This window comes from Anoplolepis gracilipes, chromosome 10 (assembly GCF_047496725.1).
Source record: "Anoplolepis gracilipes chromosome 10, ASM4749672v1, whole genome shotgun sequence".
Lineage (NCBI taxonomy): Eukaryota > Metazoa > Arthropoda > Insecta > Hymenoptera > Formicidae > Anoplolepis > Anoplolepis gracilipes.
In genome coordinates, this window is record NC_132979.1 from 6,309,821 (window position 1) to 6,329,996 (window position 20,176).

At 36.3% G+C, this 20,176-nt stretch overlaps 1 protein-coding gene across 7 annotated transcripts in view; it reads left to right on the forward strand.

Annotated features, from left to right (window-relative positions):
* Crtc (CREB-regulated transcription coactivator) overlaps positions 1 to 14,846 on the forward strand; it is a 31,696-nt gene extending 16,850 nt beyond the window's left edge. For 2 of the 7 annotated variants that reach the window (XM_072900197.1, XM_072900202.1), the window contains 10 exons: positions 997 to 1,252; positions 3,304 to 3,409; positions 4,181 to 4,331; positions 5,505 to 5,597; positions 8,457 to 8,609; positions 8,989 to 9,114; positions 9,288 to 9,449; positions 13,103 to 13,177; positions 13,333 to 13,489; positions 13,829 to 14,846. In XM_072900197.1, coding sequence (XP_072756298.1) covers positions 997 to 1,252; positions 3,304 to 3,409; positions 4,181 to 4,331; positions 5,505 to 5,597; positions 8,457 to 8,609; positions 8,989 to 9,114; positions 9,288 to 9,449; positions 13,103 to 13,177; positions 13,333 to 13,489; positions 13,829 to 14,046 — 1,497 coding nt within the window. In that variant the 3' untranslated portion in view covers positions 14,047 to 14,846. Of the gene's footprint in view, positions 1 to 996; positions 1,253 to 3,303; positions 3,410 to 4,180; positions 4,332 to 5,504; positions 5,598 to 7,463; positions 7,512 to 8,456; positions 8,610 to 8,988; positions 9,115 to 9,287; positions 9,450 to 10,778; positions 10,785 to 11,495; positions 11,559 to 13,102; positions 13,178 to 13,332; positions 13,490 to 13,828 lie in introns of all 7 variants that reach the window. The other 5 variants (XM_072900203.1, XM_072900198.1, XM_072900199.1 and 2 more) reach the window with 5 other exon arrangements.
* Positions 14,847 to 20,176: the final 5,330 nt, after the last annotated feature.

Here is a 20,176-nt window from a genome sequence, read left to right on the forward strand (position 1 = left end):
GAAATAGCTGCATTAAATTTCTTAACGTCGTTTTAATCGCCGTCCGTAAACGGCAACGCGAGCGTACGACGACGAGGTCGTAAAATAGACGGACGAGAGACGCTTTATGAGGCGGGATTCGCGAAACGAGAAAATTCCTCGCCTGTCGGTCGAATGGCGCCGGAGTGAGTTCGGAAAACGGGTTTTGCCACCGTAGCACCCGAAGATAAAAGTGAATTATTTTCATTCGATTCTTTTTCTCCCCTTCGCGTGTAAAGACGAAATCTGTTTCGTGAATTCGGCGAAAATTCGTTGACGTTTCATTTTATAATTTATATTCGGCGAAATAGCCTTTATAATTTTGCTTTTCGTAGCCTCAATATATACATATATATATTTATGAGCCTCTTGAGAACTGAGCTGATCGACTCTACTTTTTATAAGCTTCTCAATTTTGGTATCGGAGCACAAACGTGTGTTTGTGTGTGTGTGTGTTTATTCTGATACTAAAATTCACAAAAAATAGAATGGTGAGATTAATTTGGCTTCTGACAGACTTATATATCGTCGCAGTTATTCTTGTTTCTTCTATTCACTTTCATTAAGCTCGCAAATTGAATCGTAAACAGCGTTTACAAATTTCATGCAATCGTCATCTCCTTTCCAGCACAATATAAAACATTTATCTCTAGAAATTATTTTGACGCATTGAAATCTCTCGTGAGAAACACGTGTATATTATACGATAATTGTAACTTATGGAAATCAGTTGCATAAAAATGCACCGTGAAAAAAATAAAACCGCATGACACGCATGCATTGTACCTACTGTCTGCTACCGCACCATATTTATAAATATTTTTTTTACATCATCGCTATTGTACACATACACGCGCTTTTGTGTGTGTGTGTGTGTGTGTGTGTGTGTGTGTTGCAACTTTTTTGCATGCTGTCGCGTCGCCGGCAACTAATGTCGATCGAAATTCTCAAGGAGATTCACGCGATACAACTTTGCAGACGGCGCTCAGCAATCTGGAGGAGATGCAGCACAACTCCATGGTGTATCGCAGCGACAACAGAAGCCGGAGCATGGGGGTGGGACCGATGCGATCCCGGCCCATGGAGAAGAGACACGACACGTCGCCGTACAGCGGCGTACCTTACCTGTCGCCACCGCCGCCGGATACCTGGCGTAGAACAAACTCAGACTCGGCTCTGCATCAGAGCGCCAACGAGGCTTGCCAATCGACCTCCGCCATACCTCATCGACGAGGTAGCGACGCATGTCGATTCTCCTTTTATTTGCAAAACGTAAAACCTGTTTTGATAGAGAGAGAGAGAGAGAGAGAGAGAGAGAGAGAGAGAGAGAGAGAGAGAGAGAGAGAGAGAAAGAGAGGGGGGGGGGAGAGAAACACGCGCGCTTTCTCTTTCCTCTCATGATGGAATGCTACGTGAAAAGTTATGGAAAACCCCGTCACGCGTATGTATATATATATATGTGTGTGTGTGTGTGTGTGTGTGTGTGTGTGTGTGTGTTTGCGTGGGTTGCGTATCTGCCGAGATGGCGGAATCTTACGTAATGTAACGTTTCGTCGAAGCACTCTTATCTACGGAAATTAATGCCTCGGAACTATAATATCTATTTTCTTCGAATACTTCCTTTGTAAACAAAAAACACGCACAATTCTTTACGCTCCTCTTTCGTCTCACGATCCACATTACAATCCGATATATCGCGGTTGAGAAACATCCAATGTATCTTATCTAAATTCTGTCAAAAGCATCACACTTCTTTCAACTGTAATTCTTTCTACAGCCGCTCAGAGTCTGTCTGTATAAAGGGAAGGACGATTAATCAAAGTCATTCTGCATGAATCTCGTCGCGCAAATATAATTTATACAAGCTTTAGACAAGACCGGTAAAACGATGCGGCGTGTATAAAATTATTTGCATGATTGATTTGGCGCGGAGAAAAATCATGTTTTCATTTTCTCGTTTAAAGGTTCAAGCACGATCGAATATTTGCGTATAAAAAAAGTAATATAGTTTTTTTTTAACGTCACTTAGTCACTTCTATGTGAAATATCATCGTCTTCGCGAAGCAAACTTCTTTTTTGACGCGTAAATGGTTTGGCTCGGAAATTCCGTCATTACCATATTACCTCGTTATATATCGCGACACCGTTCCATTCTCTTAAGTGGTTACCTACGGAATTTTGCAAAGACCTGTCAGACCTCTTGCGAGTTTGCCTTTGAAGTGCATACACAACGTAATCCGCTTTTGCAACTTCAAACTATAAATCCGAAAATTCTTGCGGTTTAATTTACGTCCTATGTTCACGAAGCTAATTACAGATGCCTCTAGTTTATGCCGAACAAGTGTGAAGTTTGTATTAAAATTAAATTATTATTTCGCATTAACTTTCAAAATATCTTAATCTTCACGTCGACAAGAGTTAATATTACTTTATTATATATTTATATATAATATGATATAATTTATACATTTATCTATATATCATTTTAATTATTTACGGATAAAATTCTATCTTTCTCTTGCCACTAATATGACAAGCAAAAATTTTGGAGCAGTGATAATGCATTACATTTTTGGTAAAAGCTATCAAAATTACCTCGACACAAATCACGAAAGTCAACAGAGTGATTTTACACTAGACGAGGCATGTGAAATATTATATGATAGTAACGTTAGTAAGCGGTATTACGTTGCTCCGTAGAAATTGGATAGCTAGTTTGAGAAACACATGCATACTGCACATCCGTAACGAAAGATGCAGTATCAAAATGATTGTTTTATATTCAATACCGTAGTAATATATAGATCCAAGTACGAACGAAGAAAATGTGCACGGTAAAAAACATTTTCTATTTTTGTTGAAATTTTTTTGTGTAGAAATTTTTGTGTTAAATTTTTAACATACTCTTATGTATGTTAAATATAACATACTGTCGTTATATTATTTTAACTTTTCTGTATTGAGTTAATATTCACCGTTTTAAGAGTTAAAACAACACAATTAACAAATAAATCTTACACTAATTCACATTTTTGTGTTAATTTTTTACATATTATTTTTGTTATTTGTTTACATATTTGCCTTCTGTTAAATTAACATTAAAATTAGAGTGGATAAATTGGGACACGAGAAATGTGTTAAATTTAACACAAAATTTTTTACCGTGTGGAATAAAAAATACACTATTTTTGTACGAGCGACGCATTAATATTTTTTATCGTAACGTTTTACGATGTCCCATCACGAGATTACGAAGCTTTATAAATCGCGTTTTGTAATTAACAGATCAACACGTTATGACCGGAAGCGGAAGCGACAACAGAGATCCTCATCACGGTTTCATCGAACGACCAAGATCCTCGTGCGAAATGCCTAGAGTGCCTGGGATTAAGTACGTACCCTTATATTTATTTTATAATATCAAATTAATATAATTTAAAAAAATTTTGAGAAACTTACATCGGATATAAATATTACGGCCAACTTTTCCTTAAAAGTTGGGTAAGATGGCCAATGGTTATGTTGTACTATTTTGATAATATAAAATTTCTATTAAATATTTTTCTTTTAATTTCGACAATTATACGTAATTTAAGCTTCAGTGAAGATAATATGCCAAACGCTATTAAAAAATAACGAAAATAAAAGTATGTTTTTTGCATTCAAAAAACTATGGCCATCTTACCCGAGTTTTAAGGAAAAGATGGCCGTAATATTTATAAAAAAAATAGTAAACGAAAATTAAATATATAGGTGATATAACAATTTACATATCTTTATAATATGCCTAACGTCGATTACGATAGCTTAACTGTAATTTACTCGACATTGTAACAGTTTTTAGTGGACAAACGAAAAGCTTTGCAGGTAGTCAAAGTAAAATAAACTTTTTATCTTTGATAATGACTAAAAAAACGCACCATGTAGGGATTATTGAAAAAATTTCAGCCTATGGCCATCTTTTCCGTATGGCCATCGTACCCAATCTTTTTATCGAACGGGGCAAAGATTCCGCGAAAGTGTTTCAATTCAACACACAATTAATTTTACGACACTTTTGCGTCGATATCGTGAAATTAAATTCGATAATACTCGCGTTCTTTTTCATTTTCATTTTGATTTCACGTTAATGTAGCAATCGCGCGAAATTTTTGCGTTTCAGCATATACCCGAGCTCGCAACCACCGGGACAGCAAATACCGATAGGCAACAACACGGGGTCGTTGCCCGATTTGAGCAACGTACATTTTCCGTCACCTCTTCATACTCCTCTGGATCAAGAGGATCATTCGAGTAGTACGCCGTTCAGCAACGTAAGTTTATCCGATCGATTATCGCATACTATCGATTATATAATAACATTTTCTCTTTTCCTTTCCGCTCGATTTTACACGCACTTTACGCGAGGCTGCACGTTTCTGAACGAGTCTTCATCGCTTTTACAACGACATTTCTTTCTTTATTTTTTTTTTTTAATATTTTTATCTATCTTTGACTCTCTCGGAGAAAATTATCTGTCAAACCAAATCCGAAACGATACCGTATTATTAAGATAGTTTGCGCGAGAGTGTTAATAATACTATTAATACGCATCTATTATCGGCTCGCGCGTATACATAGATATATTCCTCCGAGAGATTTTGCACGTGTCAAATAAGAAACACGAAAATATTTTGATTATTGCTCGCGAATATACAATCGCCAAATAGGTTCTAAAAATAAACTTCATTACTCGTTGGCATTCAACAGATAATTTAAGCCGTCTGGTCTTTATATGACAATATCTCGATATTTAATCATTTAAATTTTAGATGTGCAAATCAGAATTGGAGCTTTTGATTTCGCTTGATTTATAGTACTTTAATGAATAAAAAATTAACGTTTATATGTACCTAGAAATTTATTCAGTTTCACGAATTTTTCGATTAATTAAGATTCTATTATGTCATTATATTTATTATATATACATATACATATGTGTGTTTCGTTACATAATAATATTATCTCGTATCTGTAATTGTGAAAAATCTGACAAGTTTCACTCTAAAGCTGGTAACATATATTTATTTCCAAAAAAAAGAAAGAAACAATTATTTAGTTTTACAAAGAACGGGGTTATCGTCGATATTAAGCAATTTGCTCTTGAGCGGAGCGAAATCGTTTAACTAACTTAACGTACTACAATTGATACCGCCGACGAAAGAATATCCAATTAGAGAAGATTTAAAAAGCAGATGTCGATATCGTAATTGTTCATTCGCATCGCGTTTCCCACGATTTTATCTTTTTCGTGGTGATCGCGTTCGTGTGTATATATATATATATATAATTTTTTTCTATCGTATTTTCCCGCGTACATACGAAGTGAAGATGTCGAACCGCAATGAAATCTCGTATGAACAGACTCGTAGACAAGTAGGATTTACCAAACTTGAAATAATGCGGGGATCTTTTTTTGAAATGGTTGAACCGCTGGTATATTCCAGAGTCCTCAAACGAGCAGTCCCACAAACCTGTCGCCGACCAGCTTGGCACAAGCTGGTAGGCTGTCCTTTTCACAGGATCCGTCAAGCGTCCAAGTAAATATCCTCGCGACCCCGTATTACTGTAGATTGTGCCTATTGTTATAGCGCAGCGGTTTTTTAATTACGAGCGACACGAATTCGAGGGATCTTTTTTTTAGAATTCACTTAATTCTTCAAAGAGCTCAAAGTTCGGGTATTTTTTTTTTTTTTTTTCCTTTTTTAAAGATCCATCTGTCATCAGGAATGGACTCGTAGACCTCGGTTGAAAACCGCTGCCGTAGGATGTTGCAGAATATGCGAGATATCCGAAATAATTCGAATCTGGAGAGCAATTATCTGTCTCGTTTCCGATCGGAGTGACTCTGTTTCTCATCACTTAACTTATTATAAATACGTGAATATCGGAAATCTGACATCTTGCGAACGAGTGGAAACTCAATTTCGATCGAAATGAGATTACGAAAATTATCGTCGACAATCAAAGTGTATTTAATGAAATTCATCAATTTGAAAATTCACGTTTTTACTCGAAATCCTAAATAGTTACAAAATAGCTGCTCAAAAAAGATCCATGTTTTTCTAAAAAAAACTCCTCGAAGATATATTGCTCACCAGACTTAATTAAGTTTGCGTAATGATGATCGATTATTCGGATATTATATATTTGTTCAATGGCAGATTACGGAATCGAGGAGAATATGTTATTTCGCAACTCTAAATATATATCTAAACCCAGAATAAACTTTTTTTGTAATTGTATATAGCGTGTACTCTCCAAATATAAATAAACAAAATATACGCATAATGATGAATAAAGATTTGACGTTTATTTGACAGTTCTTAAAAAAAATAATCGCGGTAAGAGAATATTACCTCGATTCCGTGAAAGTATACTGTTTGTTGAAGAATGTAACTTAGGAGATGCAATGGTTGCATGAGAACAACACTCTTTTTGCTTTTTGTGCTTAAATGTTAGACTATTCGATTAGAGTAGTGGCAGAATCTCTTGAGGTGTTGCGACTGCTTTCAGAAATCGAAAAATATATATGTAAGTGTATCTGTCGAGAAATTAACAGTACAAATTGTATACGCGTGCAGTGAAAGGGAACATTTTAAAAGTACCATCATCGCGAGAGAAGCATCACATTTAGCGAATCACGCATATTACGTAAACACAAACGATTCCTTTAGTAGTAATTTTCGCATGTAATTGGATTGCTTTCATGCTATTTTCAGTATCGCTACTTCGAAGTCGCCGTTGCTTTTTAAGCAGAGAAACATTCAAGTGTCTTTCACGAAAAAGCAATCCGCATGCCTTCTAAATGTTCGAAATACACAAATTTTATCGTATCTGAAAATACCGATTTTCCTCTTTTTTTTTTTTTTTTGGTTTTTTTTTTTGTCAATCTAATTATCTCATGTAACATGACAAGAATATAATGTTGCGCGCGGTTACGCAGCGTTAAGTTCGAAATGAAACTTGCACAGCACGCTGTGGAAAGCACTTGTGACCTAAATACGTCCTGACATTATTAATATGGAATTTAACAACATTTATATCGAGTCCGCTCGATAATTTCGATCGTCCTGCGAACGCGGGAAATTATGTAAATCGCAAAGTAAATTGGCGAGGAAACTACGTCGCTACAGATGCGACAGATTTTTAATGAAAAAAAAGGAGGGAAAAAAAAATATATCGGACAATTTCAACGCGTAATTTTATTTTGTCGCTCGTTTCCCGTTTAATATCAGGACGTAACAATTTCGGCGACAGAATCGGAAAAGTTCGAACGAAATTTTATGCGCGTATTTTTTTTTTTTTTTTTTTTTTCTTTTATCGGTTTGTCGTCTCTCTTAATTTTCTATTTATTTTTTATTTTGCCTTTGTTGTAGTGGTTGTTTGTGTTTGTTATTTTGCAGAACCATTTATCAGTGCCTGTTAACTCTAGGTTTCTTCACACGTGTAAGGTTAGTAGTCACACCAGTTTTTACCAGCTCTCACGAACGTATGTAATATAATGGTATTACGCTTGTGTTGCTGCCTCTTAGTCGCGCGACGGCCGTTAAAAAGCTGTCGACGTTTTTTTTTTTTTTTTTAACTGTCTTTGCTTGTTATATAGCACCGAGCTTGCAGATAAATAATCGAAATATGAATAATCAATAGCGCGAGATGTGTGTATGCTGCCGCGTATTTAGCAAGCGTATAATCGGTTCGCCGACGCAATGGGTTCGAAAATAAACACGAAACAGAAAATAATGATAATTGCGATTTGACAGAAAGAAGAGAGATAAGCATTGCACAAATATAATTCTAAGATAATGTTAGTATTTACGTGAATCATTCACTTTTGCGTCGTAACTTGACACAATTGGCTTTGCATGATACTGCGTGTTCTAGCGATCGAGAATGTAGATACTATAAGAAAGTCCTCCAGAGAGAGAGAGAGAGAGAGAGAGTTTTGCTTAATTCAAATTTCATTTTCGGCCAACATTTTCCTGGAACGTGTCTCTTTCGTGGTTTAGAATTTCTGTTATCTCGCAACGTTATCATTTTCCGATCGCCAGAAGTCAGCAGAGTTTATAAATATCTAACGTTCTCTCGAAATTCACTGTTGTGCGCCCAACGTTGCTACCAATTTAGTAGAGCAACTCTGTTGTCGCGGCGAACCGCTTCCGCAAAGCCCGATGCTGTAATCAACGACGTAGAGATCGATTATCGCGAGCCTGCTGCGACTATGTAGCGTCTATCGAGTTGAGTCTAGTTACGCGAAAGCGCGAAAAAAAAAGAGAAAGAGAGAGAGAGAGAGAGAGAGAGAGAGAGAGAGAGAGAGAGAGAGAGAGAGAGAGAGAGAGAGAGCAAAACAAAAGAGGCGACAGAGCGACGATCGATCGTTAATAGCGATGGGTATGAAGCAGGGTGTGGCACTGGAAAACAGCACAAGTACTTCGCAACAGGATCTTCAGAGCTATCCGCAGCAACCGGCGCCGACGGCGACGTCTCACAGCCCGACTGCCGGCCACTACATTTATCAACAATCGCACAGTCCTGTGCCGCCGCAAAGTCCAGTTAGTATCGATCGTTTTAAAAATTTCTAGCTTCCTTTTGTGTGTGTGTGTGTGTGTGTGTGTGTGTGTTTGCAAATAATACTCGGCTTTGTACTACAAAGTATTTAGACACACGTGTCTAAATAATGTATATTGCATTCACACACATGTGATTTTTTTTTTTATACATCTAGATATATATATAACTTGACATCTAGCAAATGTTATGTTGGTCAAATAATTTGAATTTTTATTATTTTTTGAAAAAAGATTTTGATTAACAAAATATAAAAAAAATGTTACAATGCATTATTAGTCTTAATATTATTGTATGATGAAATTGTACAAGTAACTGGTGCTAATAACCATTTATCATTTCTTGTTGATGCCAAACATTCAGAAAACGTCACAGTCGCAACAACAGCAGCATCAACAATCACAACAGCTCAATTCATTGGGATCGTACAGATCCACGCAGTCGGTGAACAGGCCCTCACCGCAATCGTCACCTAGTCTAACAGTTCAAGTGAGAAATCATCTCGTACATGTAAACTTTATATCTATTGATAGATTACATTAATATTTAAATAAATGCAAGAGATTTAATTTAATTAATCTCACGAGATAAGCTTTATTATATAATGTGTAATAATGATTCTTGGTGACAAATCTAAGAGCAACGTGCATTTCTTGTTTCAGGGAAGTCCTTTAAGTTACAGCAATAATCCATCGGCGCCGCCTAGTCCTACAGGACATCCGGGTCCGCCCAACTTGACGTCCGACGCTATCGATCAGAATACTTATTTCATCAATCAGGCGCAAGCAGCGGCCCTTCAACAGGATTTCGAACAATTCACAATGGTATGTGAGCGATTTATTTATTTAAACATGACTAAAGAGGAGCTTATGTATTTGAGTTCGCGAAAGGTGTCACGTGGACGAACATCTCCGAAAGTAACTTTTACATTTTTATATAGAAATTGTTGTGACAGCTTCAATCTTTTGAAGCTTAATAAAATCTAAATTGACTCGCTTGACAGTCTTATTCAGAAAAGAAAACAAGTTCTTTCTCTTTTAAGCTCTCGGAAATATTCGATCGACACGTCAGCCAGTGGTCCAGTTGTATATTCGACATTCTTATCTTTTGTCATTGAAATTTTATCGTAGATAAAAAAGGTTCAATGGATCGGCAAATAATACAGTCGAAAAGTGTAAAAATCAATTGAAAATTTGGAAATTTAGGAAATTAATTACATACTTTTTTAAACTTGAATATGATTTCTAATAATCTTACACTACATTTTCGATTATAAATATAAATATAAAAGTATATTTTTTTTATTTAATAAAATGATTAAAAATAGTTTGAGTTATTGCAGAGCTAATACCTATAAAGTGCCCAAATAAACTTTATTTTTTCAATAGAGAGAATATTGTATTTTTAAATACATATTTTTATAGCCACTATCGAGAAATTCGATAATACAAGGTCGTCCAAGAATAAAAAAGCGTGTCATCAATTTTAATTTTTAATTTCCTCGAAAAGCCTCGCGAAAAAAAAATTTACATTTATATTTATTTTTAAAAGAGAAATTTCCATCCTCTTTTCGATTGTACTATATTTCCCGATTCTCGTACAATTCTCGTTTTCTCTGGGCAGCCTGTCTTCGTAAACGATCGTTCCGAGATTTTTGACGCGCATAGTCTACGAGAACTCGCTAGACTTTGTCTCAATCCGCCTATCTTACACACACGCGGTTGGAATGTAAGACGCACGTGCTGCACGTTTTACACGGTAGTCCAGCGCGCGTAATTGCATTCAGGCTTCCACAAAGAGAGGGAGAGAGAGAGAGCGTTCTGCATGCTATAACGCCTGTAATACGTATACACGAGCGCACGAGCGTAACGTCAGAAATACTCGCGCGTTTCATTTCAATATTGCTGATAAAGGCAATCGATACTTTCTAATCGTGAGACCGTCGTAATGAATTTTTTTTTTTTTTTCATTCCGATTGCTCGTGCAACGAGATACGGGGACACTAAAAATATATATAATTCTCTCTGATTTTCCCTCTGATTCTATCGCGGCAATCTTGATTATATAAAAACTACGTACAAACCATCAATTATGAATAATTGAAAGATACTCGATCTTAATTGGCGCTCAATCTTTTTTTATGCATGTCGAAGGGACTGGTAAGTATCTGTCGTTAAGGCGTTTTTATTTAACGTATAACAAAGTTGAGAAAAAAGAAAGAATCCAAATACAAATCAACAATATTAATCGAAATTTTGATGAAATTACAAAATGATTCTGTTCCAATCGGCTTTATATTATAATAATTTTAAATTTAATACTCTTTATATAAATTTGTCATTTACATTTCAATTAATGCATTAGTAATGTAATAAATATTTTTCTTGGAATACAGTTTTTCGAATCACCGTTTACAAGCTGATCAGTTTCGCGAATTTCAACATTATTCTTCTTCAGGCAAGATTTGACCTTCAAAGCTATAATTAATGCTAAGCGATGAATTATTCCAAGCGAATGATTCGTATGAATTATTCTGACTCGGAGTCACTTGATATTCTACTCAGTTACACCGTCAAACGTTCCATTCTTTAAAGCGTCAAATTATGATTCTTATTTTTTTTTTTTTTTTAATTAACGAAAGAGAGAGAGAGAGAGAGATACATCTAATATAAAATTAATTATAAATCATAATTAGTTAGGACCTTGGACGGAAAGTATTGCATCTGACAATAAGAATAGGTCTTTATCGAAAATAGTTTTTATTATATAAAAAAAAAGAAGACGGCTAATTACGTTTGATTATATATTAAGGCCTCTAGACTTATGTCTTAAGTCTTGCTGTTTATCTGTTGCCTGCATTCATAATTCAGGAGTGGCCGAAATTCGCGCAACAGCTGATGGAACTCGGTTGCACCTGGACCACGCAGATAGAGGTGAAATATCGCCATTAGTTGAAACATTTTTTATTTGTGCAATTTCGGTACTAAAGAATAACGCTCGGCATTATCGAACCTCGGCCTTATTCTTTATATAAGGCTTGTTAAAAAACAAAATTCTCCAAGTCATAAAATTAATAATTAGTAATAATTACATTTGTGTAAAAAATCGAGCATAGAATCACCGTCTCTTTTAATATTAACAATTTATTTATTAAATCTCAGGAGAGAGAACGAGAGGCATGTATGATTAATATACTGTTTTATACACGCTACTTAATTAATAAAAAAGAAAAAATTCTCAAGAACCGTGTTTCTTTCACGGCGCTTTCATATAACGGTGTTGAATATGCACGCGTCAAATATATTCTCATGCGTGAAACTCGCTCTGCACGGAAGAGAAATATCAGATTCAGGATGGAATATATATTCGCAGATTAAGTGAAAATATTACTCTTGCAATGAAATATCATACTCAATGTGTATGTACGTATATATGCTGATGTTTAAAACATTTTACCGCATCGAAAGAACGTTTTAAACGAGCGATTTGAAAACGCGGACGGGAAAAATGCTGTGTTATAATCGCGCGAAAATCTGATGAAAAATGTTCATTAGAAGAATGTAGGCTAATAATAATCGCGATATTTCCCGCAAATTCGGAAACGCGTTTTTACACGTGCACATATACATACAGCGAAATATGCGTGTACGTCGTGAACGTGCTACGCTTCAGAAGGACCAGATTCACGGATGCGAAGCCTTAACGCGATACCCTCTTTTTACTCCCTCACGCAGTTACACGCACAAGTGGCTGTTACCATGGCGTTTGATATTGGCGTCAAGCTCGTCGGCTTAATAGAAGAATGAAAAGCACGCCGATATTTTGCGACATATATAAATAAAAAAATCATCAATTCGTAAGCCGAACAGCCTTATCGGCTCAGACTACCTATTATCCGGGATTATTATTTAATATCGTTTATAGTATTATCGCAGCAGAGTTCTATAAAACTTTTTCTTCTCCTCGGGAAAAGAATTTCGGTATAAATGTTAGACAAATAAATTCTGTCAGGTGAAAATGTGAAAGAACGGAGATATAATACGTGTGTAAGAAGAAACAATAATAAGCTCTTTTACCGGATGCCGGTTAAACGAAAAGGGATTTCATTTGACAAAGGCTATTGAGCGAAACGAAGTATCCGGAAATCGAACCGTAACTAATAGATTCCAAAGTCGAGGAGAAGATAACGGCGATCTTCCGGAGACTTGAAGCGAACACGCGTACCGAGTGTTTACCGGTTTCGATCGTACTTGTATTTCTCCCTTCATACAGCTCTTCCGTTATTTTCCCTGCAACGTGCGCGATACCGTTCTATAAAAAGCATTTATAAGGGACGGGGGTCGCGTTACACGCGAGATGAATCTACGCGTTAAAGAACGAATCAGATTAGACTGTAACAGCTGTAATTGCCGCGAGATTTGTTTTCATTATATACGAGGTCTCTCATCCATTTTTTCTTTTTTCTTCTCTACTTCAGATGGACACGCCGGTGCAGGCGAACACGATCGGGACGTATATCGGATCACCGAATCATACTACGAATTACACACAGGTGAGAAGAATCATCAAGGTATGTCTCGTAAATCGCTGCTATAATGTTGTTGTCTCGGAAAAGGAAGCAAAAAACGCACGTATTCCTTTCTTCTTTTTAAGCGCGTCTGTACATTTTAAATATTTTTTAAATTCCTCACGTTGTTTGTTTCTCAGAACGACGTGATTAATGTCGCTGGCGAATTAGGCAGCGGGGACGCCGGCTACTTCAGCACGAGTCCGCAAATGGCGTATCAACCTGCAACGACGACGACCAACGCTACCCACCAGCTCACACCGCAAACTCCAAACACACCTACGATCATTCTCACAGGTATATTCCTCGCGGTAGACGTGCGATGAATTTTTTAATTACGCCTCCCTGTGACAAGACGTGAAATATCTCGCTCGTTTTATCCATTGTTATTCTCGGAAAAAGTCGTCGCGTTTTTTTACGACAATATTTCAAAGGCACTTTTTATCCATAAAGAATATTTAATGTAATTTTATCTATAAAGAATATTTATGTATAACATCGCTTATGTTTTCATCGAAAAAAAAAAAAAAAAAAATTAAGAAAATAACGTTTTATTTCAATTCGGTAAATAATTTCAAACGTGTGTATTTTCGATGATAAAATGATGCTGAAATCTCGATAAATACTGTGTTGCAGACTTTTCCGGTGCGGACGATCTCACAAATCCGGAATTCGTGAAGGACCTAGGTACGGCGATGATGGGCGATTTTGACCCGGAAATGTTCCCGTCCGACGACGCTCTTAGACAGGGCCTCGATCCAATCGACGTGGACGGTCTACAAATGCTCGCCGACCCTACGATGGTCATATCGGATTCCAGCGCCGAAGCCCACTTTAGGTTAGATCGACTTTAAGGGAAGAGATTCTACTCATTTACCAATTACACATACACACACACACACACACACACACACACACACACACACACACACACACACACACACACACACACACACACATACACACACCCACAGACACATCCGTATCGACTATTGTATAGAATAAAATAAATTCTGTCCTGGTGTCGCGATTAATTCTTAAGACACTTTGACATATTGGGATATTTCTTGGACACTGACAGATTTGCAGAGAATCAATAGCGCTTGAAGAAATATATATAAATAATAAATTTTTTATAGTAAGTTTTATTTATAGCATGAATTTATATATTAATATGCGTATAGATTTTATGTAAATATTTTGGTCTCATTTAATGGTACGCTTTTTTTATCATGTGATTCATGTATAATAAAGATTTAGAGATCTGCATTGTTTTTTATAAATAATATATTCGCGCACGAAAAGAAAAATTTTTCGAGACGTTTTCTGGAAACAAGTCAGTGATCAATGAAAGTTGTCTCCCGCTCGTGATAAACCGTTATTTGACGATTAAGTAATATAAAAAAAAATCTTTATTAACCCTCTTTTTTTATTTTACACTACTTTGTACATTGTATCATGTATGATCTCTAAGAAGCACAAAAGAAAATGTTTACTGATTTATACATGCTTTTATCATAATGCAATTATATAGTGAAGTAATCTACCGTTTAGGCCAATATAAAGTTTAGAGAAGATTACGATCGATTATGCTCTTCGACGGAAGAGCGTATTAAAAAAAAGAAACGCATAAAGACATAGAAGTGAGAGAGGAGGGAGATGCCTATCGGCGGTACACGCCAGCAGTAATCTAGAATATTTTGTTTCCTTTTCCTCATTATATCCTTGCGAGTAGCAGCTTACGATCATAAATATGTACCTTAACAGTACATAAGACTATCTATCGGAAGTTCTTTCCCTTACTTTTACTCTTTCTTTTTCTCTCTTAATATCGTATTCGCGATACAACAGTGAGTTACTTTAGATAATACAGGATTGTATTGTATCAAATTTTTAGACTCGAATTTTTTTCTTCATCGAAAATTACAAATATTGAATCTGTGATACTCAAGTTGGCTAAGTCTAAGAAATTCAAAGGCAATCTCAACGAGGAGACTGTGTAAGAGTTTCGGAAACAGGTCACTCTCATACGTTTTTCTAGACGTGCAATCCTGCTATTGATAATCATTATTTGTCACTTTCTGAAGAACGCTTATAACTATCATTTCGATTATTAATATATTTGCTGCGAGTAAACGCAGTAATAATAACGAGCAGAATGAGAAATGTCATAATGCGTGTACCCTCGGCGATTTTGTCAATTGTTTTTTGAAAGTAATATATCATACTTTATATACGCGTTTGATAATTAATCGAATCGCGAGATTAATATAGTGACGATAAAATCAAGAAGACGACCTTTATGTCTATGCATGTCGTGATTAGCGTATCATACCTTTCTCGATAACATTCATAGTTCTTCGTTCTAGATAAAGACACAATGTAAGCGATTAGCATTGCGGAATCTGGCTGCGAGAATCTGCAGTAGTAGCGTAGCCTGTGAGGCCAACCGAGTGCATACTTTGGCATATAAACACATCTCCTCTTTCATCCTACATTAAAAATAGATTGAAATTTGAACGGACGTAAAATGAGATTTAGGTAAATTTGCTATCCTTAAATAACACATTATACACACACACACACACACACACATTCATATCTTATAAATATAGATCATCTTCCGTCTGCAATGGGTGATTAATGTGCCCGGAATTTTTCTTTCGGTGCTAAAAAAGTTCTGGTAAGTAACGAAGTGTAACGGAGGGAGAATTCCTCTTTTCTCAGTGTCTCGCTATCGGTCAGCGGCGTACTCACTTCGTGATTACAGGAGCTTTTTTACGCAGAACAGAAAAGCTCGCAGAGTGTTACCTCTCTTGACGAAGAAGAAACTTAATGATAATCTTTACATATTTAAAATGTGATTAATGTGACCACACAAGAGAGTTTTTAAATCATTGATATATCCAAAGTTTTATCGTAGTAGATGAAATTCTCTTTCTCTCTCTCTCTCTCTTTCTCTCTCTCTCTCTCTCTCTCTCTCTCTCTCTCTCTCTATCGCTCTCTCTCTCTTTCTCTTTTACTCACAAAGTTTCGTCCGCGTATAAGCAAACGCAAGAGGTGCCAAAAAGCGCGTAGGTATTCGTCGTAGATTTTAAGATCGTGCTCTATTGACTCATAATCGTGCAATATAAACATAAGTATATGATCGTCGGTCGTTTAACGTAAGGGGTTTAAAACCAAGTTAAATGTTAACCAAGATTGTCCGCGTCAATTTGTCATTGTCATCGTTAAACGAAAGAAAAAAAGACTCTCAAGAGGGATATAAAGAGCGCAAAATCTTAATTTATGGAACGTCTTCGGAAAAGGAGAAGACAGGTTTATTATTATCTCGGAGCTAACATGTATCTTCGCGCGCAATACAATACATTGCTGTCTTTCGATATGCAAAGTTTTCAAGACGTAAAGGATAAAGTGTGCATCGGTGACATAAATATAACGGAAAGAGAATCACGTGAGATGCCTCTGATTAATCACTGCGCTATCTAATTTAATGTCACGCGATTTGCAAGGTCTTCAGTTAAGGAGGCGAATAGTGCAATCTTCTTTTTACGTTTTCTTTTTTTTTTTTTATGAAGTGGATAATTTTCTTTGCACGCATTTCAAGTTGTATAAAAGTTTCTTGATTTGAATTTAAAAAATTATTTTTTTACAACTGTTATACATCGTTATGTATATATCTTTTTATGGAAACCACTAGTGCAATTGTTATTTTTTTAATTTGTTTAGAAATAAATTAATCATGACTTGATCCGTGGCTTAATTGACTTATTCGTTTTAAAGATATTGTAATTTTTATCAAAGTCGCCAACAAGTTGACTCTATTCCAAACATAATTTTATATATATGTATATAATTATTAGAAGAGAATTATTTTCTTAATGGAAATGTAATCAAACGTATGAGAAAGAAAGTGAAATAAAAATTCGGATGTGTTAATCCGATATTGAGAAAAAGGAACATGAAGCTAAGTAATTTTGCAACATTTGCATGTGATTTCGCAGCTATACTCGCTCACTTAAACAAGTACAATTTTTTTTATCGAAATGAAAGATTGGCAAAGAAGTTGTTTTTCTAATCGCGCATATACATTATGTGCGCTCAACTTGCATATTTCATTAGATTAATTCAGAGATTGTGAAATGAGATAAGTAATACGGTCTGACAGCACTAATTTCAGCTCGCATTAATCTTAATGAGTGAGATGTAAAACTGTAATAGTTACATCGAGTTATCGGCCTCTCAGAGATTGTAGCGAGCTATACATGTTCTTGTATTATGATCTCTCTCTCTCTCTCTCTCTCTCTCTCTTTCTCTTATCGTTGCGCGATACACACAGTGCTCTCGGAGAGGCATCGCGCATCTTCTCTCGCTTATAGATTTCCTGATAAATTCTGATCTTGTTTTCTCAGCAAACATTTCGTCTGTCCGAATGTCGGAGAGAAAATGTCTGGTTTACAATAAAATTTAATTCGTCGCAAGAAAAATCATTTTTCATAATTTTTTTGTCAAATTTTTCATAATTACGAGAAGATACATGATGCTTGGAGATGCACGTTACGTATAAAAAGAAATTAATCTTTCGTAAACGGTATAATTAAAATATCTGCAAACAAGTTACCTTTTGATACGTTGAAATTCAAAGATAATACGCGATTGTATAATCCCGCAATTGAGTTTATATTTTATTATTTAACATATTTTATAATCTCGACTGTGTATATTGACACATCAGTTTTTCAAAGGCGAACCTCTTTTCAAGAGAAGTAGAAAGTGAGATGAGGTCTCTGTCGAATCGCATTTTAAAATCTAATCCAAAAGATCGATGCAATGATGATACAATGTAGCACGACCAAAGTATCCTCTCTCAGGAAAACTTTACATCGCATAAATTCGTGTAAATTCATATTCTTCGTATTGTACGAAGCGTAAATAGGATCTTACGTCTCTCCTTTTTTTTTCTATTTTCCCTTCTTGCAGTCTTAAAAATTTCACACCTTTTAATTGGTTTTTAAAAATTTTCTTTGTATCTTCTTTCCCTTTTCTCTTATACCATCCATTTTCTCTTTACACATCCTAAAGACAACAACTACTCTCTCTCTCCCTCTCTCTCTCTCTCTCTCTCTCTCTCTCTCTCTCTCTCTCTCTCTCTCTCTCTCTCTCTCTCTCCTCATCTCTCTCCGTCTCTCTCTCCCTCTGTTTAATCGCATTGAGGGGAAGAGAGACTGGCTTAAAATTAAGAAAATCACAAGCCTGTTGTAACGTGCAATTAAAAAAGATAAAGTAAACAGCGAATCTGTGGAAAAGCGTCGGCTGCTTAGTCTCGCGCCAGATCGATCCAGCGACGTCGATCTGTGAGGGCTTAAATGAAAGAAATTTGTAATATTTGTATATAGCCATGTTATTGTGGTAAAAAGAATTTTACCTATTATTATATAAATATAAAATATATATAAATATTATATATATATATATATATATATATATATATATTACCTATATGTAATACCGTTACGTTGTTGTATTATATTATTGTGAACACCATTTCTCAGACATCGATTTTTTTAAATAAAAAAGAAAAGAGCTCTTTCGACACACACTAAATACCAAGCCAATCCGCCACGTTATTTGCCGTAGCGTGCGGCTCGCTCGTGTCGATTATGCGTATAACACCCACGTTGCATCTCGCAGTCGCGTTTCGCGCATTCGCAAAGGTATTTACGCGATCCTGATGTGTTCATGTGCGCCGATAAAAATATATATCTCTCGGAATCTCTCCGCTTTATACACACACATACACACACACACACACACACACACACACACACGCACACACACACACACACGTAATTCGGTGCATATGATGTAGCAACGTGGAGGCTGGTTCACAAATGTCAAAGTTCGTGCACGTTGATTAGAGCTGATTTCGTCCCGCGGATATATTCGATCTCGGTCGACGTTTCTCGATTAATTTTCGATAACGGACAAGTTTGAGGAGTCGGGAAAAAAAAGAAAAAAAAAATTAATATAAGAAATTTTCTCAAAGTCGATCGGTGCCTGAGCGTTTTTCACCGACCCCGAGTCTTTTGTCGCGTGATACCACCGATATTCATGCCAATCTAATTAATTAAACGGTCAATCAAACGCGATGTCCTTTGGCGCGTCACGAAACTTTCGCGAAGATGATGGTCACGTGCGATCCAATCACGCGACCAATTCGTGCGCGGATCTCTTTAACGAAAGTCAGTTTGCGCTCTCGAAAGGAATATCGTCTCTATAAAGTAAGTCACGACGTTAAATACAAGTCAAGTGTGGTCAAGCGATGCATATACAGTCGACGACACATTATTCGATTTCATTCGGAAAGATGTAGACTTCATTTTCGCGAGGACCATCTCGTTTTTCGATTTCCATGTCACCTGGACATCCCTTCTTCTCAAAGTTTGCACGATATCTCGCGAAAAGGCCACTCGAAAGAGACGTACACGCTCATTCTCACACGTACATGTCATTACACGCACACTCATTGAGGCGAGGAAAATCTCTAGACGTCTAAGTTTCCTCTCGACATTCTCATCGTTTTCAAATCCTCCTAGCCGTCGATGTAAATAACTGTTTTATATTGTTGTAAAGTAGAACGATTATACGCTCGCGGGGGGGGGGGGGACGGGAGAGAGGCGGATTGCGTATGATTCGGGGATATTACGGGCGTGCGGGCATCACATCCCTGTTTCCGGCGTCCATAATGTAAGCGCACAACAAGAAAAAAAAAACAAAGACGATTAACGATTTATGTGTCTTCTTCGTGTTTAATCGTAATAACGTTTATTAATTAAATATTGAACGTCTACGAAGCGTCTGTGTCTTTTGCCTAGGTACCTCTCTCTCTCTTTATCTCGATTGGCGCTAAAGAGGCAACCCGGAGAACGCGACGATTTATTCGCTTACATGCGCATTTTTACTTTATATTAAATAAAGAGATAG